The following is a 23,791-nucleotide window of genomic DNA, read 5'->3' on the forward strand; positions in this document are numbered from 1 at the left end:
GGTCATTTCAGCCATTTACGTGCACTAATTACCTTGATGTTGCTAGTTGGCACTTTTTAAATGTGAGGTAACAGCATTCACTGCAATGATTTTCTACCACTCTACATTTTAGCATTCTTACCATGATACTAAATGAATATAGAATGGACCGTACGTCTCTATTGAAGAACATTTTCATTCAAAGTAGAGGTGTAGAAAAAGATTTTTTTTTTTACGGCGAAGGTACAACACTCTCACACCTGCTTCGTCTGTTGACCGGCCCGGCATCAACGGCCACATTTCAAGGTGTTTCTTTGTTGAACGCCACTGCAGAGCCACGGCGTTCTGCATCGTATTTAGCTTTTCTTGTCTGAAGGTCGTACGGGGTCACTGGGTTTTTCTTTTTCTCTCAAGGCTCGGATCTCTACACCAACGGATGAAAAGAAAAAACCTTCAATGAGCTTTTCGTAACGCGGTGAGAGAGATGTGTTGCAGGAAAATATTCTTTTCTCGACCCATTTTCTTTTTCTTTGAGCCTTATCTTTCTCTTTCATCAGTCACAGATGAACCAAATTATGTCATATAAAGTACACGGAACAAAAAAGCATTAAAATAACGAAAATGGACACAATAATAGAGACGCTCCTTAAATTATGTTTCTCTGCTCGGCCTCTGGACTGGCTGGAAACAATAACGTTTCAGACAGAAGGAAACTAAGTGCATCTGGGAAATAAACTTTATTTGTTGTATATTTGTCGATGTTTTTCGCTTCTTGGTTTTCTAATCTTTGCATTTTTTTTTCTGTGAGAAAAGTCCACAAACACAATTTAGACCCCTAAAACTGAAATAATAATCCACCGTCACAGCTGCAGAATAACAATGAATAATAACGGAATAACGTCTTCCGAACAGCCACCCGGAACATATTGGGGGTGCAAGTTTCGTCAAATAATCCACTGAGGCTCGCTGAGGCCCGAGGCTCGCTTTGTTATATTTTTTGTGAAATGCTGCACACATTTTTTGGCAAAACAATGAGTTTAAAGCTGCTGTCGTCAATATGTTATATTATGATTTTTTACAACATGGATTAAATGACACATTAAAACTAAACTGTTCATTTCATGTCGTTTTATTAAAAGCGTGTATAAAAACATTTATTTACAAGACAAAATGTTACAAATGTTTGTTTCACACCAAATTTCAATTCAAGCATCTTCAAGTTTTACTGTTGATAAAAATAAATAAATAAAATAATTTTTTTAAAAAAAAGCATTAAATTTAAAGTCACTCTACACCTCCCTAAAAAGGTTCTTATAGCTGCCTTCCTTTAAAAAAAAAAAGTGGTTTTGTTGTTCATCGGAACAATTCAGTCCTAGTTTTACTTTCATATTTACATATTCACATTGAAATAAGAGGGATTCTGCGTTCTGAAACCGAAGACGTTGAATAGACGATTTCCGTGTTACGTTCCTCCAACAAGCATAAAGAGGGAAACCAGTAGAAGACAGAGGGAGGTGAAGTAGGAGAAATGGATCACATGTACACCACTATCAAATATACTGTTGATGGACTTATGCTCATTAATAAGGGCTGTCGTGATCATGGGGATTGTTTGGATCGTGGGGGGTTTGGTTGTACTGGGAGTTGTGCATGTTGTGGGGGTAGTGGGGGTTTCGGTGGTCGTGGTTGGGGTGGTTGTTGGGATACTGGGAGTTGTGGTCATTGCAGTTGTAGTAGGAATCACGGTGGTAGTTCTGGTTGTGGGGGTAGCGGGTCTTGGGGTGGTTGTGTTGATGGTGGCACTGGTGGGTGGTATATTTGAGCAGTTAATATTGAAGTCGCTGTCCACCCCTGAGGATGTGTAGGCAACAAAGCCTGGTGCATTGCTGTCAGTGATGTTGGTGATCCAGTCCTGGTACTGGGACACACGGGTGTAGCCTCCAGGAGTCATCGGCCTGGCACAGCCGTGGCCAAAACTCACAACTCCACTTTGGATCCACGTAAAACCATTTTGTGTCACCAGTGGTCCCCCTGAGTCTCCCTGTGGAAAGACATGGACAGTTCACAAATGGGCCGAACCATGACAACTAAAATATGCCCATAAAATAAAAATAATAATCCTAGACTAAGATTATTAAACATGTCTGGTTCGGGTAGAACATGATTAATAAGTAAACATATGCATTATCTGCAGATCATTAATGTAATTGAGCAGAATTTTACACATGATTTGGGACCCAATCTTTTAGATATATAAATTGCTCCGCTACTGAAATTGCAAGACAAAGTCCATGTCTCCATTGACGCTATTCTGCAGTTTATCCTGCTTTCTATCGTCATTCAGTAGAATTTTCTCAAGAAGGCATTACGCAATAACAAAAAGTGGTAGTCACCTGACACGCGTCCTTCCCTCCTTCGTTGAACCCAGCACAGATCATGTTCTCTGTGATTCCGGGATAGGTGCATCTGCACACCTTGTTTCCAACGATTGGTAGATTCACCTCCTGCAGGATGTCGGATCCGGTAGATGCATCTATTGAGAGCGATTTCAAAAGGTATGATTTTAAATTGATGAGCAAAAAAAGACAAAACACATGTATGCAGGTTGCATTATTTTGTGATAAAGGTGTACAGTCTGTGATCTTACCATATTGAGTAAGACCAAAACCAGTGACCCAGCTGCTAACCCCAGAGTGGAACGTGCTGCCTGTCGAGGCTAAGCAGACCGGTTGTATGTAGTCTGTGAACTCCACCGGGGTCGACAGCTTCAGGAGACAGATGTCGTTCTCATGGGTCAAGAAGTCGTATGAAGGATGGCAAACGATCCTTTCAAGTCCACGAGACACTTCGTTAATGTTTGGACTCGACTGGCTGAGGCGGCCCAGATAAACCGTCGTAGTAAGAAGTTTGAATCTAGAAGACAAAGAAGTGAAAGTGTCAATTCAAGCACATTTTTTAACCTTCAGCAGCCAAAGCACCAGCTGAGGTTTGTTGTGTGTCGGTAACTCAAAGCCCCGTTTACACCTGGTATTAACATGTGATCCATCTCTGGGTACACCTGACTTGGATCCAATCACAAGGCATACCAGAACACCTCCAGTTCCAGAATCTCATAAGACAGAGAAATCACATATTTGAAACTGACGAACGTGGACCACTGATCAACTCGTGTCCATGGACTGCGGAGGGCCTTTAAAGTGTCTCCATGTCATGTCCAGTGTAAATTAGCATTTTCTTTAACCCTACATGACCAAATGAATCCAAACTGTTCTCATTAGTACAATAAAACAGCTTTGAAACTAGTTAAAAGGCTCAAAACATCAGGGTAAAACTGTATCAAAGAGAACTTGCAACCGCTATCCCTCACCCAGTTAGGCAATGGGCAGCGGTCAGCACCCACTGATTGTGAATTAGGGACCCTGCACAGAAGGGACGGTCATCGTGGTTTAAACTGACCAACCAGGGCCAACTTCCTGGAGACGCATTTCGACCTCCTACAATTCTGCTGTTTCTCACCGCCCGGCCACAGACTGACAAAGAAAGGGGAACAAAAGAGAGTTAAACATGGAGTGTTGACCAAAGGGTGAAAGTTGAAGAATTAGTAATGTTGCTCTCGGATGCTTACCTGGCTGCTGTGAATGACATCCTGAAAGAAAAAACAAAGAAAGAAAGAAATGAGGCAAAAAAAGAAGGTGAAGCAGATGATTTTGTGACCTTTGAGCCCAACCGAGATCCGGCCCTCACGTCAAATTTAATTTAAGAAGCATGACGGTTTTGTACTCCTTCCACTCTTTTTATCAACCCACATGTGTAGTATTTTAAAGATAAGTTTCTTACCACTGGCTAAGAGGATGAGCATCGCGGTTGAACCACAGAGGAATTGGTAGAGAGTCATTTTTTCCCGTGTCTCCTTCACTTTGAGCCTGCCGTTAAATATCCTCTTTGTTAAAACGTGGCTCCACCCACGGTGTCATACTTTCCGATAGTCCATCATCATTGGTTCTTCCCCCTTCGCCGATAACATGTCTGTCTTGATGATGGCTCAGAAGTATCTAAGCACTAATTACGCAAAGATATTCACTACCTGGAAAATGTATTCCAGGCATTATTACGTAAGAGGTGGAATTTCCCACAGAAGTCTTTTATCATTTCCTTTTTGTTCTACTTGTCATTGGGAACTCCAGCACCAATGGATGGATATGTGTATCATTAATAAAAGAGTTATACATGGCCGTATCAATATCGATCCAATCGGGGAACAAATATACACTAACCTTCAAAAGTTTGGGGTCATGTAGAAATGTCCTTATTGTTAAAAACACTGTTTTTATCAATGAAGATAACATTAAATGAATCATAAACACACTCTCTACATAGTTAATGTGTAAATGACTATTCTCTGGTGTTTAATGAAGTCTCTACAGAGGTGTGTAGAGGCCCATCTCCAGTGTTTTAATGGTACATTGTGTTATCGCCTTAGAAGACGAGCGGAGGGGTAGAAAACCCGTGAAACCCTTTTTATGTGAGCGCAGCTGAAAACAGTTATGCTGCTGAGAGAAGCCATAAACGTGGCTTCCTTTGAGCTACAAGAAGAACAACATTAATATTTACAATGAAAATCATGAATTCTAACCTCGTCAATGTCGTGACTATGTTAATTTAGCAATAATTAGATAAATAAACATGTGAGTTTTCTTGGTAAACACCAAATTGTCTGGGTGACCCCAAACTTTTGAGCGCTAGTATACTTTGAGAAATACCTCCGTGAATAGCGAACAGCACTCGTAGTCGATACGAATTGTTTTTTCCTAACCGTAAAAATGAATCATTTCCTGTTGAACCCTAATTGAATCTGTCATTAAATTAAGTATATTTTAAAGTCCAGGTGCCGCATTTGTCAAAATGGGAACTTTTTTATTGCGCAATAAAATCTGTACGCGAGCCAAACAGCCACACACTTTTTTTAAAGTATGGCATCGTGTCAACCGCATGACATAACGTTGTGGTTGCTCTTGGCATGCCTTGCCAAATCTGTCACCGCTCATTGTCTTTTCCAAAATCTGACAAGTTAATTACACACGGCGGCTTCAAGCGAACACTGTCGAACCGTGGGACGCTAAGAGTTAACGTTTGGAAGAACATGCAAGTGCAAATCCCAACAATAGCCATTAATACTGCAAAATATCTCACACTTCTTTACTACTGAAGTCAAAATGTACCCACATATGAGGTAAAACTCCTTAATTTCCTCTTTATCAGATCTTTTATTTTTTGTAAAAGTAGCAATATCATAGTAAAGAAATACTCTGTTACAAGTAAAAGTCCTGCATTAGCAATGTTTAGTGCAAAAGATATTGCTCTCAAAATATACTCAAAAGCACAAAAAATACAGACGTAATCACAGATGTGGATTATCAAGGAATCAGTCGATTGGAGAGGTCAACAGAAGGTCCGAAACACTTTGCTATTGCTCAAGATCAGTTCGCTAAACATAAGCATATACATTAAGGTACATGTTATTTAGCAGTCTGTTTAATTCTTTTGTTAAAAAATTTTTTATCTTTGTCTTATCTACTCTTCAGGAATGTGGATCACTCGCAAAACCAGAAAGGTGGGGTTTTAAAACGCTGTAGGCTCAGCCCGAATGGGGGTCTTATACCGAATGAACTGGTTCAAGTTTCAAGATTATCACCCAGTTGTTGTGTGGAAGTAATATACACATTTTTAATCATACATTACTTTGTAGGATTCAAGCTACAAAATCAGATGCACGAGAAAAACCTATTGGACTAGAACATTCCTGCTGGTTAAGCTTCTGACAAAGCCTTTTAAAATGTGTTTAAAAAAAAAAGATATCCAGCTTGCCAATGACACCTATTTACTGGATGACGTACGAATGTGTCTGGCAGGATTCCCATCTATTGACGCTTTACCTTCTAAACAAACACATATCTTCAGAGAAATAATTTAAACACAGCAAGCAAACACGTCGGATGTGTCTGGCACTCAATAATGCAACATGACACAGACACAGTCAATGAAATCTAATTTAAATTTGTCTTAGGTAATAGCTTGCAGTGTATTTCTCATGTATCACACAGACATAAAACCACCAGGTAAAGACCTTGAGATGTTCATTCAGATGAAGAGTTGTGCTGAAGAAAGGTCAACTCTGCGTTATGTGTGGCATAACACTTCCTGAGAAAGTATAAATCAATTTAGTTGGTTCACTAAGTGGAGCCGAAAATTACACAAATACATTGGATGGATGTTTTAATAGCCAGTTAAATTATTAAATACTCTTTAACTTGAAGGCACGTTCAAACATGCAGCTAATTAAGAAAACTAATTCCGATTTTGGCAAAAATGCATTAAGATTAATCTCTTTTTAGATTAATGTCTAATGAGACATACAAAGCATCAGGTAAGATATGTTTTCTATGCTCTGTCGTTTGCATATTTGTAACACAGTCACAGGCATTTCCGTTTTGAAACCTTTTAAACTGACATTTCCACATTAGGGTTCAACAACCAGCACAGAGAGGAACATCACTAGAAGACAGAGTGAGGTGAGGTGGGAGGAGAGTTGTTCACCGCCGTCAAATATAGCAGTCACATTCTTGTAAATGGGAGATATGACGGTTGTATTGGTAGTGGGAGTCATGGTGGTAGTTGGGGTTGCGGTGGTTGTGGGGATCATGGTGGTAGTTGGGGTTACGGTGGTTGTGGGAGTCATGGTGGTAGTTGGGGTGGCGGTGGTTGTGGGGATCATGGTGGTAGTGGGGGTTGCAGTGGTAGTGGGAGTCATGGTGGTAGTTGGGGTGGAGGTGGTTGTGGGGATCATGGTGGTAGTTGGGGTTGCGGTGGTTGTGGGAGTCATGGTGGTAGTGGGGGTTGCAGTGGTAGAGGGAGTCATGGTGGTAGTTGCGGTGGCGGTGGTTGTGGGGATCATGGTGGTAGTGGGGGTTGCAGTGGTAGTGGGAGTCATGGTGGTAGTGGGGGTTGAAGTGGTAGTCATGGTGGTAGTTGGGGTTGCGGTGGTTGTGGGGATCATGGTGGTAGTTGGGGTTGCGGTGGTTGTGGGAGTCATGGTGGTAGTGGGGGTTGTATTGGTAGTGGGAGTCATGGTGGTCGTGGGGGTTGTAGTGGTAGTGGGAGTCATGGTGGTAGTTGGGGTTGCGGTGGTTGTGGGAGTCATGGTGGTAGTTGGGGTTGCGGTGGTCGTGGGAGTCATGGTGATAGTGGGGGTTGTAGTAGGACAGGTACTATTTAGGTCGCTGTCCACTCCTGAGGATGTGTAGGTAACAAAGCCTGGTGCATTGCTGTCTTTGATGATGGTGATCCAGTCCTGGTACTGGGACACACGGGTGTAGCCTCCAGGCAGTGTTGCCAGGTCCACGGTTTTCCCGCGGAATCGGGCTACTTTTGAAGTGTTGCCGCGGCTTGAATTTCTTGTCCGCTGGTTCGGGTAGACCTATTTTGCATGCAAATTACATGAATATCTTTAAATAAAAATCCATATTTTAAATGAAATACTTTATTTCTACCCAAATCCTACCAAACTGACTCCAGATCAGCACGTACACACATGGCCATGGGACACGCCCACATACACACACGCACCTAAAGCTCTCGCCGCTCTCAGTCTCCCGCGACCCGCTCGATCCCAACTCTGGTCTGGTAGTTAGTGTAGCTAGCTACACTGGAGAAACATGCCACCCGGTAAGTGGGCTAAATACGGGAAGAAATATACGAAAGAATGGGAAAGTGAAAACGGAATTAAAGAATGGATAGAACGTGTGGCTGGGGATGATACCAAAGCTTTTTGTCGGTATTGCACAAAAGTGACATTGGAAATTGTAAATAGTTCCATTTCAAGGAGTTTTTCTCTTTTTTTCTTTTTCTACTGTAAGGCACCTTCTACAAGTCAAACAGGTAAGCTGAAATTATTTTAATTCAGTAAATGCATAGCCTATTTACACATGTATGAACTATAAGTATATGATAAAAATATAGTGAAGCAACATAAGGTGTTTCAGTTGAAATAAGGTATTGCATTAACTACAGTAAATGCATATGAAGTAAAAACAGTACATTCATGTTGTCCAGGCAGGGAGGAAGAGAGAAAAGGGAAGAGAAAGCCTCAAGACAAAGCAACAGGTTAGTTTGTCCGTCAGTGAATTGGTCTACACCTTCACAGAGCTATATTTTATTTATGATAATATACTGTATCTAATTACACAAGGCCATTTTAGGACCTAGGTGAAATAACTGTTTCGGGTAAACTGCTTTTAATGCTGGCATACTAAACATATGTTGTTACTTTGTAGATATTACAATACATTTGGCAATGATAGCAATGCTGTTGGACTTTAAAAGCAGTGTATATGGTTTGGCACAGGCATATTTTGAGTTCTGATTTTGGGCTTGTTTTTTGGGCTTGTTTTATTGGCCATTGGGCTGGTTTGGGCTGGTTTTGATTGGCCATTGGGCTGGTTTTGTCACACAGACCTGGCAACCCTGCCTCCAGGTTTCATCGGCCTGGCACAGGCGTGGCCAAAACTCACAACTCCACTTTGGATCCACGTAAAACCATTTTGTGTCACCAGTGGTCCCCCTGAGTCTCCCTGTAGAAAGACATGGACAGTTAACAAATGGGCCGAACCATGACAACTAAAATATGCCCATAAAATAATAATCCTAGACAAAGATTATTAAACATGTCTGGTTCGGGTAGAACATGATTAATAAGTAAACATAGGCATTATCTGCAGATCATTAATGTAATTGAGCAGAATTTTACACAAACTAAAATATGCTCATGCCAAACAAAACTGTATGAAACAAATATGAATTCCAAATAAAAGATTATTAAACATTGTGGGTGGTCAAGGTAGAAAAAGACTAATATTAAACAATTAAACATTTCCTGCATATGAATTAAGATTTGAACATTATTTGGTATCTGGTTATATAATTTGCCCCGCTACTGAATTGGAAAACAAGGTGCATGTTTCCCAGGACACTGAACTGCAGTTCAGCCTGCTCTCTGAAGAATGATTTCCTCAAGGAGGCATGAAATAGTAATACAAAAGTGGTAGTCACCTTACACGAATCCTTCCCTCCTTCTCTGAACCCAGCACAGATCGTGTTCTCTGTGATTTTGGTATAGGTGCATCCACACTCATTGTTTCCAACGATTGGTAGATTTACTTCCTGCAGGATGTCGGCTCTGGAAGATGAATCTTTTGAGAGAGATTTCAAAAGGTATGATTCACATTGGTGTGAAAAAAAATCACAACAGTGAAGATGATTTGGTGACAAAGGTATAGCGTCAGTGATCTTACCAGGATGAGTAACACCAAAACCAGTGACCCAGCTGCTAACCCCAGAGTGGAACGTGCTTCCTGTCGAGGCTAAGCAGACCGGTTGTATGAAGTCTGTGAACTCCACCGGGGCCGACAGCTTCAGGAGACAGATGTCGTTCTCATGGGTCAAGAGGCTGTGTGAAGGATGGCACATGATTTCTTCAAGTTTCCGAGACACTTCGTTTGGATCCGACTGGCTGAGGCGGCCCAGATAAACCGTCGTGGTAAGGAGTTCCCTTCTCGAAGACAAAGAAGTAAAAGTGTCAATTCAAGCAAATATTTTAACCTTCAGCAGCCAAAGCACCAGCTGAGTTTTGGTGTGTGTCGGGAACTCAAAGCCCCGTTTACACCTAGTATGAACATGTGATCCATCTCTGGGTACACCTGACTTGGATCCAATCACAAGGCATACCAGAACACCTCCAGTTCCAGAAGTCTCATAAGACAGATAAATCACAAATTAAGTGGAGGTACTTTCTAGAAGACAAAGTAAAAGAATACATTTTAGTACGTTTTTTGGCCTCCAGTGTTCCAGACTACCATCTCAGTTTGACAAATTAGGGAGTATTTGGTCTTCCATGATGATTGTAACTTCTTTTAAATCACTTCTTAAAACCCATTTTTATAGAACAGCTTTTAAGTGATCTCGTCCTTTTATGCAGAACTTTGGTTCCCCTAATTTAGTTTGTCTGTTTTTTAAATTTTAATTTATTTATATATATATATATATGTATATATATATATTTTGAAATGTTATATATATTTTTTACTATTCTATTTGTTTTGCCCTGACTCTGTAAAGCACTTTGTAAACTTTGTTTTTAAAGGTACTATATAAATAATGTCCCATTACAGAATAATATATTGTAAAGCAGGGAATAATGACCGTTTTAACTTGTTTTTCTTATGTATCGTTAGCTGAAAAAAAGGTCAAAATTGGTGGTGAGAAGGAATAAATGGTTTCTAAACACTAGAACATTTGATGGTGTGGCGGCTACTGCCGTAAGACGTTGCAATATATATATACATGCCGACATTACCAGTAGTGAGATGTGTTATTGAGGTGTCATTTCTGTATTTGTGATGGACTTGAGAGCAGCTATTGCTTCTTAGACACAGGTCACTGGTTTCGATGGTAATTGGGGAGATCTTGAGAGTGGATTTTCTCCAAAATAATTTGTTAAACCCTGGCTTCAGAGGAAAAACATGGTCATATCATCAAAATAGTACAACCAACAGAGAGAAAAGACTCGATATGCTTGTTTTGAAGACTTTCAGGATGAATGTCTCTTTAAAATGCCGCAGGTGAATGCTTTAAATTCTTAATCATCATAGCACACTATGTTAATAATCTCTCTTCAATGTTTGACTCAAGCTGAAGTATAAGATTCGAAAACAGTTCAGGTAGTTTAGGCGGGTAGGAACCGATTTGCCGACATTGGAACCAACCTCACAAGGTCCGGCCTCCAAAGTCCCTGTGGACACTTTACTGAGCTGCACAGCAAGTGACTCGTCATTTCAAACTGAAAGGTGGCGCGAGTGGGATGTACAGAGCCAGAAATATTCTTCATAAAGTAAGCACTTTCTTCTTTACAGTTGCTGGGAAATTATTGTCCGGTGCTGATGCTTTGTCGGAGAAGAGTTTGGATGGTTGTGTCTGTGACTCTCGCCATTTGTTTGTAGCATGAAGCTACCGGGGCTGAAACCGATTGATAGGATCATCAATTGTTGGCCATTGTTAGCAAGTTTCATCTTCATATTTGGTTAGTCAGGTTGAAACAAACCTGTCAAACTCCTGAATGTGATTTTTTTGAAAACATGACTCCGAATGACAAAATATATCAATCAGGAGAGATAAGACTTTTGTGAATGTATAGGTATCTGTACATGTTTCTGTGGTTTAGAAAAACAAAAATATGACGAGTCACTATGGACACAAAGATGAGTGTTTTTCTGCTCTCTTCACACCGAAACCCCATTCAAGTGAATAGGACATATTTGTTCCGTTTTTTGTACTTTTTTGGGGGATGACCAGGCGAATCTTAGATAAATCATAGCACACAATTCCTGATCTGGCCACATGTTTTCATGTATTTTGACGCATGTGCTGGCAACACTGCGGGAGAAGTAGCGGTCCAAAGTTTCAGGCGGAATATGGACAATAAGAAGCTAAAGCCTGCAGGAGTACCATCAGTGGGCTTGATGCACATCACCACAATGAATTATTACATATTTTGATATTATTAATTATAATGGATTAAGAAATGAGGTTAAAGTTTCCAGAATATCATTTTAAGGGTGACTTATTTGCTTTGTATGAAAAACAAATTGTGTGATTTCGGTTTCAAAGAGTTTAATTCCGAGGATCAGAAGAACACCTTGTCCCCACAGCCTTTTCCTCTTCTATCCATGTCACAGCTCCACCCCCTCCTCACTCTGGTTGTCGCTCCCACCTGTCAGTCTAACTCCCTTCAACTGTTCACTCACCTGCCTCTGATCATTAATCAAGTCTCTATTTATCCTCCCATCCTGATGCTCTGTTTGCAGTCCAGATGTCATCAAACTTTCAAAACTCAGTAAGCAGTTAACAAGAGACGATGAAAATATAGATGATGAACAATGTTTGAGAGGTCAAAATCTCTAACGTAATGATTGTTTAGTTGTTTACAGGTGTGTCGACTTATTCTGGCTGATGGCATTTCTTCTGAGAACTGTTTGTGTAATTAAATTCGTGACTACCTCATTAATTTTATTACACTTGTTTGGGTCTCGTCTTCTTCAGGATTTATCCGTGCGAATCTTCAAAAACTTAAAAAGAACTGGAAAATATCCTCAATCAGCTCTGTTCTCTTTTTGTTTACATCTAATTTTGATGTTTTCTAACTCGCTGAATTTTGTTTGTTTTTTAATAACTTTTTCCTCCATTTCTATTTGACAATTAAGAACACCTGTTTTTATAGCAGAATGAACAGAAACATTAATTTGCAAAATAAATTAGTTTTGTCATGTGTAATGCAGTTATTTGTTTATTATCTGTAGACATAAGGCATCGGTTCCATCTGATCGGTATCTGTATGAAGAATGAAACATCGCGGATAGTTGAGAAAGCATATGGATCGCACCAGTTACCCGTCACCCATCAATAATTGTATGACATTCAAAATGTTGTGCAGATGCAGAGTGAAAAGGTCAACTCTAGTTCATGTGTGGCACACCTGTGTTCTGACACACTTCTGAAAACAAAAGACAATACAACGTTTCCCAAACTTTCCCAAACACCGAAATAACATTGATCCAATCATCGACATTTAAGAGAAACCCAACTTCCCTGTGAAAAGATTAGTTTTTTGCTGATCCCCAGTGGTTTTATGCCTCACCTATCGGTACAATGCTGTATCGGTGTACCCCAGGACATTGTGACATCACTGTAGGGCGCGGTTACAAATGCAAGAGGATATATTTTTAATTCATGAAAAGAGTTGACGGACATTTTCTCTTTGAAACCTTAAGCCTTAAACACCAACCAGCACATAGAGGGAAGTAACTAGAAGACAGATTGAGGTGAAGTGGGAAAAAATGATCAAATTTTCACCACCGCCAAATACACTGCAATCCTCGTCAGTATGGCATATGACAGGTGAGGGGAGAGTGGGAATCACGGAGGGTTTAGAACAGGTAAAATCTGAGTTGTCCACCCCTGGAGAAGTGTGGGTAACAAAGCCCGGTGCCATGGTGCCGGTGATGTTGGTGATCCAGTCCTCGTACTCCGACACACGGGTGTAGACTCCAGGAGTGTTCGGCTTGGCACAGCCATCGCCAAAACTCACAACTCCAATCTGAATCCAAGAAGAATCTTTTTTGATCACCAGTGGTCCCCCTGAGTCTCCCTGTGGAAAGCAATTGACAGTTGTTGGAATAGGTGACAGTGTCTTCTCGTCTAGGAAGCACCAACCTTTCTGAAGCATGAATCCTTTTAATGCGACAGAAATTGGAAGACAAAGTATGTATTTCCCATGACGTTGAACTACAGTTTACTCTGCTTTCTTTCGTCTCCCAGTAAAGTTACTTGCTCAAGAAGGCGTTAAATAAAAATGGTGGTCAGACAAAGTCCATGTTTCCATTGACGCTATTCTGCAGTTTATCCTGCTTTCTATCGTCATCCAGTATAATGTTCTCAAGAAGGCATTACGTAATAACAAAATATGGTGGTTACCTGACACGAGTCCTTCCCTCCTTCTCTGATCCCAGCACAGAGCATGTTCGGTTTGAGACCATTATAGGTACATTCGCATTCCTTGTTTCCAACAATTGGTAGATTCACTTCCTGAAGGATGTCGGATCCGTCAAATGCATCTATTGAGGTGCATCAAAAGAAGAGATTCAAAATTGGTGTAAAAACCCCCCAAAACATCAGTTTGCTGCATTTTGTAATAAGTGTTCATTGATCTTACCAGGATGAGTCAGACCAAAACCAGTGACCCAGCTGCTAACCCCAGAGTGGAACGTGCTGCCCTTCGAGGCTAAGCAGACCGGTTGTATGAAGTCTGTGAAATCCACCGGTTTCGCGAGCTTCAGGAGACAGATGTCGTTCTCTATGGTCTCAGAGTCGTATGAAGGATGGCACTTGATATCTTCAAGTCCCCGAGACGCTTCGTTAACGTTCGGACCCGACTGGGTGAGGCGGCCCAGATAAACCGTCGTGGTAAGGAGTTCACTTTTAGAAGACAAAGAACTAAAAGAATACATTTTATTAGGTTTTTTTCACTGTTCCTACCATCTCAGTTTTACAAATACGGGAGCTGGTCTGCATGATTTTGTTTATCATGATTATTGTCCAACATGTTGTGAGTTGAATGCAACAGTTATTCCTCACCCTGGTACGCAGTGAGCAGCTGTCAGCACCCACTGGTTGTTAATTAGGGACCCTCCACAGAATTGGCCTTCATCAGTGTTTAAACTGACCAACCAGGGCCAACTTCCTTCAGTCGCATTTAAACCTCCCACAATCCTGGGGCTTTGTGGAGCCAGGCCGCACGCTGACGGAGAAAGGAGAACAAAAGAGTTGAAGACGTCGTGTTGTTGTAGTGCAACGAGCTGACGGCTAAAGCTGACAAATGGTGGAAGTTGAAGAACTAGTAATGGTCCGTTGGACGCTTACCTGGCTGCTGTGAGCGACATCCTGAAATGTAGAACACAGAACAAAATGAAGCCAAACTGAAGATTTCCGAACACAAACTCCAAAACACAGAAATCTGTTTAAAAAATATTTTGGAAATATCTGACCCAACAAACGATTTTTTAAATGTCGGGCCAGTAAATTTTGCACTTTTCCAAATAACTCCAGTGAACAATAATCAGATCTCTGGGATGTAATTTGCTAAAGTTTAACAGTTTGTTTATTTGCTCTGGCATTGTCAGGACTTCAATTTGTTATTTAATTGTTGTACCTGTTATGTTTATGATTTTATAATAATGGTGAATTATTTTAGACTATTTCAAATTCAATATCCCTCTAACTTTCATAATACTGTTCTTCATAGTGCTCGTCTGGTTTTATTGACCCACGAGGTTGTGAAACAATGTGGTAGAAGATGGTGGGAAAAATCTGAACTTGACCATGTAACCAACTTTTGTTAATTGCTCTCTTTAAATAATCAGTTTAAAATAGATTAACAGAAAATTAATTTTTGTGACTTGAATCGATTAGCTTGTACACACTCAAGCTTTTTGATCACGTTCTAATATCTTGTTTTAGTAGATGAAATATTTGCCTTAAAATTTGGAGGTGTTCCGTTCTCGTGACTCGGTAAAGGAGACTTCCTCTTCAATCTCACAGAAAAAAGTAAAGAAGCTATTTGATAGAGACAAGACGCTCATCACGTCGAAGAACTTTACTGAACTGCGCACTGACTCGTTGGTGTAATGTTTCAAGAGTAACCAGATGGAAGATATCTTTATATACGGTCTTTAAAGTCTCTCACGTCAACGTAGGTTAAGAAGCATGATAGTCTTGTACTCCTTCAACCCTTTATCAACCAAAAAACAAGTAATATTGTAAAGTAGAAGTTCCTTACCCCTGGATAAGAGGATGATCATCACAGCTGGACCACAAAGAAACTGGTAGAGAGTCATTTTCACTGTCTCCTGAGTCCTTCACGTTGGCCACGCTATTAAATAACATATAAAATGCGGCTCCGCCCACCGTATCACAACTTTCCAACGAACCACCATCATAAGTTGTTACCTCTCACCAACCTGCCCACACAACAGAATTCCTGTGCTGCATTACACCGTGAGAAATGACTATCATGCCAAACGTGTTCGTCTTGATGCCCGTCTTAGTCTGCAGCTTGGACTTAAGCCCCAGACTAAGATGGGCTTTGAATACATGCAACTATTTTTGAGAAAAGAATGCAGTTACCAAAATATGAATCAAAAGGTGGAAATACCCCTTACATAAGTCCTACATTTTCATTGTCATTTATTGTACTCTCTCCTTGCCATAGGGAACTTCCAAGACATTGGATGAATATTGGTTTTATTAATAAAAGAAGCGAACAGCTTCTTCGTACATGTACATTTTCACGGCTGCGTCACAGGATCCAGTCTCTCAAGAAGACGTCGGGGGAGGCCGGAGTCTCTGATCTTCGTCTCTGGACTTTTTACACTGAAGATGGAGATGAGGAGTCAACTCGGCTTCCACAGAGTGAGAAATGGAAGAAGGTGATTTGAAGAAAATATTATCAACAATACAATGTCCAGATGTAAATGAGTTAGATTTTTCTGGGCCAAGTAGATTCACGTCAGACAATGAAGCAATCTCGAATATATATATAAGCAATCTTAGTTGGAAATATTTAAAAAACGGATCAATCGTTTTAAGACTTAAGGATCTAAATTACATTTAAAATAGAACTAGAATATAATGTCCCCGCTTCAAAAACTCTTAACTGCTCAACTAAATTGGATTGATGAAAGCCAATCAACGATCTGAGTCACTGATTGGTTACATGCAATACTTTTCATTTATTTGTGGCTCATTGTTATTCATTGTACTCTTCATCGTATCCTTTATTTATTTCGTTAATGTATTTATTTTATGTTACGTAGTTTAGTTCTGTAGGTAGTCAAAGGAAAAAAAACTAACTTGATCTTTTGATTTGTGTGTACATGAATAAATACCAAATGCAGGCGTGTTTATCCGTCTCTTCACAGTTCAGATTCAATCACACCTTTAAAACTCGTTGTCTATTGTAAGTTGCTCATTGTTGAGTAGATCAAAGTCTTACATGATGTCAGTAGATACAATTCTTACATAACGTTGTTGCGACACACAGGTGTGTTGAAATGTCTTCTTGGGACTGTAATGGTGTACTCAAATTCCTGACTTCAAAAAACGTTCTCCTGAATTTCTACTTGACAATTAGTAACACCTGCTTTTACAGCAGCATGCACACGAACAGGAATTAGTTTGGTAATATGTGTAATTTCATTTATTTTTTAAATATCCAAAGCTATACGGCGTTTGTTCCATTTGTAGTTTCAATCTGGAGAAACCTGTCTGGTCATAATCACGCTGGTTCCTGATTGGGCAATCATTATGCAGTCTGAGAAGTGAAGGAAACGTGAAACATTTAATGTTTAATTTGACATGATGTCTGGTGTCTGACTCGTCATATGTTTTTTGTCTTTTATAAAATATAAATCTTGCATGAAAACTGATGTCTGGAGCGATTTGGCGGTTCTTGAGACGTGTAACATTTCGCCCCTTTGAAACCTCCATGTTCGGACACATTCTATGACATTGAACTTGTGATTCATTGAGTCCTTGGGCAATTGCTGCTGCAATTATGTTAACAGGTGAATACAACAAGAGGAGTTGGTTTGTGACATAATTTCCAAAAGAGGAAAATGACGCCAAATCGTACCAGGGTGTAAAAGAGGGGCGGTCACAGGACACTTTAAATATTCATTTCAATCTCAACGACTCGCCTGTAAAGTGTCGTGATAATAATGTGCACTGGAGATGTTGTAACCAGATAAGCCTTCAGGTCATGTGCACATGTGCAGTCAGTAAAAACTTGAAAAGCAAAAACACAAAGAAGGTTGTTGTTGTTTCCGTCTGATCCTCGGTATCTGCGTGAAGAATGAAGAGTTGCAGAGAATTGTGAAGGAATGAGGATCTTACCAGTTACGCCCAAAAAGCCGTGAATGACTTGCAGATCTTCGTGCAGGAGCAGAGTATGAATGTCCTGGTGAAAAGGTCAACTGTGTGTTATGTGTGGCACACCTGAGTTTTGACATATGCACATGAGTTCAGTTGGTGGAGTGACAGTTCAGTCGAGCTCCGGAAAACTACACAAATACATTTAATGTATGTGTTGATTGTTTATTTTAAATGATTATCCACTCTGAAACTAGAAGGCACATCCAAATATATCTCAAGCAAAACCCTTTACACTCTGGTTTATTCCTAAGCATTCTCTTAGTCTTGCAACGATTACTGCATCAGCTGATTGGGGGCGTGCACGATGAATAAACCAATCAGAGGCAGCACAGTTCTGTAAGCCAATCACAGCGTCGTTGGCAATCTTTTAAATATGTTCTCCTCTCTGCTGCTGTCAGTTGTCGTTTCAGCTCAAACCGATGCGACACAGATGCGAATGGGGAAATTGTTGCCTATTGCATCTTGTTATTAGTAATGGAAACATGTCAGATTCCCACTTCGTTATCTTGGGAAGAGTCGTGTCTCAACATTGATGCTCAGCCCGCGGTGCTGCTGGCTCAGGAACAACCAATCACATCGGGGTCACCAATTGGAAGCGTGTATCAAATTGGATGCCTGGTCGAGCCTTCGGAAGAATTCAGCCAACGACCTCTCTCTTGTTCTGATCGATGAGTTCTCTGATCGCAAGCAAAGTCATGCAAATGGGGTGGTGGTGTTCATTTCACGTCTTGGTTGGCTTTATTGACGTGTCAGTTATTTGATGTACAGATGTACACATTACGGCTAAGGTTCCGGATCCGCTAAAAGATGGTAGGAAAACCCACTCTCATTTCTCAGTCCTGAAGGTGACCCGTCTAAGATTACCTGATTTCTACTTCCCTGATATTTCTGGTTTCTTGGTCTGAAGAGTGACCTGTCAAATATAACAATTTCTCGTTTCCCGGAAGAACTTCACCCGGTGCAGCAGTGGTCCCCGACTACGCAACCCGACTACCTGTCCTGCGGTCTGAAAGTGACCCTCGGCGATACTGTTCCGTGGGCACAGGACCCCAACCTCTTCTTGTCTGCCGTATGACTTGAAGACAACCTATCCGTTCCTTGGGTGCGACGAGATCCCCCGCTATGAATTACATTATCTTAAAATCCCCTTATCCTTTATGGTGGTAGTTCTGATCCACACTGTCCTTTTCTGCGGTCTACACAAGGCCCCAATCTGTCCTTGTCTGCGGTCCATCCTGACCACAACCCCATCGTTCTTTCCCCCGCTATAATTTTCGGGATGCGTTCGGATCCTGCTATACTTAGTGCTGTATTTTTTTAGATCGTCACGATTAGCTTCTGCGGTCGATAGAGAGCCCCAGATCCTTGTCTGCAGTCCATCGAGACCTTCCTCTTTTTTGACTTTGTTAGATCCTCTTAACTCTAGGTTGATATTTACTCGTGCTGCTCGACCTAACCCATTCTAACCACAACAATTCATCTTGTGAAATGTGTCAATGGGTGCCTTGGGAACCTCTGCAGTTATAGCTAAGGTTCAAATTGATTTTATTCAATAAAAAATAATTCCTTTTCGGCCTTTGCAGATATCAGCATCTCTACCCCTTGCTTATCCTAATTCAGGATGGAGTTCAATCGCTCAAGACTTTGCACTACTTCAATAGGCAATTGCAATAAATTATTGTTAAACTCTAAATACGAGTATCTCCTTATTGAAATATCCATTAAATGTAATTCTTTTCTGATCATGGCAAAATGTCTAATTAGATTATTTTCTTACAGGTCATAATATCAAGAAATATACTTTTTATATTCCACCAGTACTCTATTATTTGAAATATCAAGTAGTCTGTTAGATATGTCAAACGCATCATCTCACTCTTCCGGTAAGCTCTGGTTGCTCAGCAGCGAGCATGACTTCTTCTTCTCTCCCTCCCGCTCCCTCTTGCTCAGTGTGTCTCATGTATAGTTATCCCCCTGCCTCCCTTAATGATAACGATACATGCAACAAGTATAGTTTATTTGCTAGGTTGGAGGCAGGTCTAAGTGGGTTAGATGCACGGCTCCGCGCTATCGAAGCTCAGACAGCTATGCTAGTTAGCCCGCCCTCTCCCGTAGCCGGCGCGGAGCTGCTGATAGCTGTTCTCCGGTGGTGCCCGATCAGCCGGGATCGTGGGTAACTGTTCGCAGGAGTAGTAAGTCTACACAGAAGCCCGCTGTGCACCAACCACTTCACGTTTCGAACCAGTTTTCCCTGCTCAGCGACACACCCGCTGAGGAACACACCCTGGTTATCGGGAGCTCGATAGTCAGGAACGTGAAAATAGCGAAGCCACGGACTAGAGTCGTGTGCCTCCCGGGGGCCAGAGCGGGCGACGTGGAGTCTTGTTTGAAGCTGCTGGCTAAGGATAAGCGGAGATACAGTCAGATTGTAATACACGCCGGTGGTAATGACGCCCGAGCCCGTCGGTCGGAAGTCACTAAAATTAATGTGGAATCCGTGTGTGCTTATGCCAAGACGTTGTCGGACACCGTAATTTTCTCTGGCCCTCTCCCAAATTTGCAGACAGACGAATTGTATAGCCGAATGTCGTCTTTCAACCGCTGGCTGTCGAGGTGGTGCCCAGCGAATAATGTGGGCTACGTAGACAACTGGAAGACTTTCTGGGGAAAGCCTGATCTGATGAGGAGACGGCATTCATCCCACGTTGGACGGAGCGCGTCTCATTTCTGCGAATATGACCAAGTTTATCACCGGACTTAATTCATGACAACCCAGGGTTCAGATCAGGAACTGGGAGCAGAGTTGTAGTTTAACACCCTTCTCTGCTCTTCCATTCGAGCAGTTACCCACCCATGACTTTAGAGTAGAGACTGTGTCTGTCCCACGGCCACTTCAATTAAATAAATTAAAAGTAAGCAGAAGAGGAGTCGTACACAATAACCTTATACAAGTTAACACCATTATTTCAGCAGTGCAACAAAATAGGTCTATTAAATGTGGTCTCCTAAATATTCGATCTCTGTCATCTAAAGCTGTGTTACTAAATGATTTAATATCAGATAATCACATTGATTTATGTTGCCTAACTGAAACCTGGCTGAGCCATGAAGAATATGTCTGCCTGAATGAATCGACTCCTCCAAGTCATATTAATACTCACATTCCTCGAGGCACCGGTCGAGGAGGTGGAGTAGCAGCCATCTTTGAATCGAGCCTATTAATTAATCCTCAACCAAAATTACACTACACCTCATTTGAAAGCCTTGTTCTTAGTCTTTCACATCCAACCTGGAAAACACTACAGCCAATTCTATTTGTGATTCTGTACCGGCCACCAGGTCCATATTCAGAGTTTATATCTGAATTCTCAGAATTTATATCAAGTTTGGTTCTTAAAACCGATAAAGTTATTATTGTTGGAGATTTTAATATCCATGTGGATGTTGATAATGATTGCCTTAGTGCTGCATTCATCTCCTTGTTGGACTCGATTGGCTTCTGCCAGAGAGTACAGAAACCCACTCACAGCTTTGGCCACACGCTTGATCTTGTTCTTACTTATGGCGTTGACATTGAGCATTTGAACGTCTTCCCACAGAATCCTCTTCTGTCAGACCACAACCTCATAACTTTTGAATTTATACTACCGGAGTGTACTCCGTTAGTCAAAAGTTTCTACACCAGATGTCTAACTGACAGTGCTGTAGCTAAATTTAAAGAAGCGATTCCTTCTGTATTTGATTCGATACCACGTCTCAATATAACAGAGGACTCCTGGTTTAACTTTAGTCCGTCCCAGATTGATCATCTTGTTGACAGTGCCACAGGCTCTTTGAGAATGACACTGGACTCGATAGCCCCTCTGAAGAAGAAGACAGTGAGGAAGAGGAGGTTTGCTCCCTGGTATAACCCTCAGACCCGCAAACTAAAGCAAACGTCACGAAAGCTTGAACGCATATGGCGTTCAACTAATCTCGAAGAATCCCGCTTAGTTTGGCGAGATAGTCTTAAAACATATAAGAAGGCCCTCCGTAATGCCAGAGCAGCCTATTACTCATCAGTAATAGAAAAAAATTAAAACAACCCCAGGTTTCTCTTCAGCACTGTAGCCAGGCTGACAGAGAGTCACAGCTCTGTGGAGCCGAGCATTCCTATAAACCTTAGTGGTAATGACTTTATGAACTTCTTTAATGAAAAGATTTTAACTATTAGGGACAAGATTAATATTCTCTTGCCCATAACCAGTGCCAATCTGTCCTCAAGTGGAATGGCCTTGGAAACCGCTGTATGCCCTGGTGTATATTTGGAGGGCTTTTCACCCATCAACCGTGACCAATTATCTTCAACGGTTTCTACTTCTAACCCGTCTACCTGTCTCTTGGACCCCATCCCGACGAGGCTGCTTAAAGACGTTTTGCCTTTAATTGGCGGCTCTCTATTAGATATTATCAATGTGTCTCTGCTAACAGGCCACGTACCACACTCCTTCAAGGTGGCTGTTATTAAACCTCTCCTGAAGAAGCCCACTCTGGATCCAGAGGTGTTGGCTAACTACAGACCGATCTCTAACCTCCCTTTCCTCTCCAAGATCCTTGAGAAAGTGGTCGCAAATCAGTTGTGCGACTTTCTACATCATAATAGTTTATTTGAGAAATTTCAATCAGGATTTAGAAAACACCACAGCACCGAGACGGCACTGGTGAAAATTACAAATGACCTCTTAATGGCAGCAGATAAAGGACTCCTCTCTGTGCTGGTCTTGTTAGACCTTAGTGCTGCATTCGACACCATTGACCATGACATCCTGTTACAGAGACTGGAGCAGTCGATTGGCATTTCAGGCACGGCACTAATTTGGTTTAAATCCTATTTATCAGATCGATCTCAGTTTGTATTTGTAAACGATGACGCCTCGATAACCACCAACGTTAATCACGGAGTTCCACAAGGTTCTGTGCTTGGACCAATTTTATTTACCTTATACATGCTTCCTTTGGGCAATATTATCAGGAAACACTCCATAAACTTTCATTGTTATGCAGATGATACTCAACTATATCTATCGATAAAACCAGAGGAGAGCAACCAACTCTGTAAAATTCAAGCATGTCTTAAAGACATAAAAACATGGATGACCTGCAACTTCTTGATGTTAAACTCAGACAAAACCGAAGTAATTTTAATCGGCCCTGAGCACCTCAGAGATCAATTATCTGGTGATGTGGATTCTGTAGACGGCATTGCCCTGGCATCTGTAAAGAATCTTGGCGTTATCTTTGATCGGGACTTGTCCTTTAACTCCCACGTAAAGCAAATCTCAAGGACTGCATTCTTTCATCTACGTAATATTTCAAAAATCAGGCACATCTGGTCTCAAAAAGATGCAGAAAAATTGGTTCACGCGTTCGTTACTTCGAGACTGGATTACTGCAACTCCTTATTATCAGGCTGCTCTAATAAATCTCTTAGGTCCCTCCAGTTGATCCAGAATGCTGCAGCTCGTGTTCTCACTAAAACTAAGAAAAGAGATCACATCACTCCTGCACTAGCTGCTCTGCACTGGCTCCCAGTAGAATCAAGAATCACTTTTAAAATTCTTCTCTTAACCTACAAAGCCTTGATTGGTGATGCTCCATCATATCTTAAGGAGCTTGTAGTACCATATTGCACCACTAGAGAGCTACGCTCACTAAATGCGGGACTACTTGTAGTTCCTAGAGTCTTAAAAAGTAGAATGGGAGCCAGAGCCTTTAGTTATCAAGCTCCTCTTTTATGGAACCAGCTTCCAATTTCAGTCCGGGAGGCAGACACAGTCACCTCATTTAAGAGTAGACTTAAGACCTTCCTCTTTGACAGAGCTTATAGTTAGGGCTGAATCAGGTTCACCTGGTCCAGCCCCTTGATATGCTGCTATAGGCTTATAGCTGCCGGGGGACGTTTTAGGATGCACTGAGTACCTATCTCCTCTTTTTTTCTCTCCTTAAGGATGAATTTTCATCTCTCAATCACACCTTACTAACTCTGTTTCTCCCCGGAGTCCTTTTGACTTCACGTCTCATGGGGTCATCGGACCCTATGAGACGGCATAGATCCTATCTGCCTGATGGATCATCGAGGTCTGGGTCGTGGAATTCCTGCTCCTGACTACGCCACTGTCCTGTTGAGACTCCGCCTACTGTTGAGACTCCGCCCACTCCTCCTCCCCACCGCCATCTG

At 41.4% G+C, this 23,791-nt stretch overlaps 2 protein-coding genes across 2 annotated transcripts; both read right to left on the minus strand.

The window, feature by feature from the left end:
* Window positions 1-1,441: 1,441 nt before the first annotated feature.
* Window positions 1,442-3,838, minus strand: LOC130212120 (venom protease-like). The gene is made up of 6 exons (XM_056443263.1): window positions 3,817-3,838; window positions 3,605-3,625; window positions 3,347-3,518; window positions 2,612-2,892; window positions 2,373-2,512; window positions 1,442-2,020 (listed from the first exon to the last, which is right to left on the minus strand). Exons 1-6 carry the CDS (start codon window positions 3,836-3,838, stop codon window positions 1,442-1,444), a joined length of 1,215 nt encoding a protein of 404 aa, XP_056299238.1.
* Window positions 3,839-12,355: 8,517 nt separating this feature from the next.
* On the minus strand, window positions 12,356-15,510 carry LOC130211856 (serine protease 27-like). The gene is made up of 6 exons (XM_056442880.1): window positions 15,422-15,510; window positions 14,506-14,526; window positions 14,221-14,383; window positions 13,799-14,079; window positions 13,561-13,700; window positions 12,356-13,234 (listed from the first exon to the last, which is right to left on the minus strand). The coding sequence occupies exons 1-6, from the start codon at window positions 15,477-15,479 to the stop codon at window positions 12,860-12,862; spliced, it is 1,038 nt and encodes a 345-aa protein (XP_056298855.1). The 5' UTR covers window positions 15,480-15,510; the 3' UTR covers window positions 12,356-12,859.
* Window positions 15,511-23,791: the final 8,281 nt, after the last annotated feature.

This window comes from Pseudoliparis swirei, chromosome 21, assembly GCF_029220125.1.
Source record: "Pseudoliparis swirei isolate HS2019 ecotype Mariana Trench chromosome 21, NWPU_hadal_v1, whole genome shotgun sequence".
Lineage (NCBI taxonomy): Eukaryota > Metazoa > Chordata > Actinopteri > Perciformes > Liparidae > Pseudoliparis > Pseudoliparis swirei.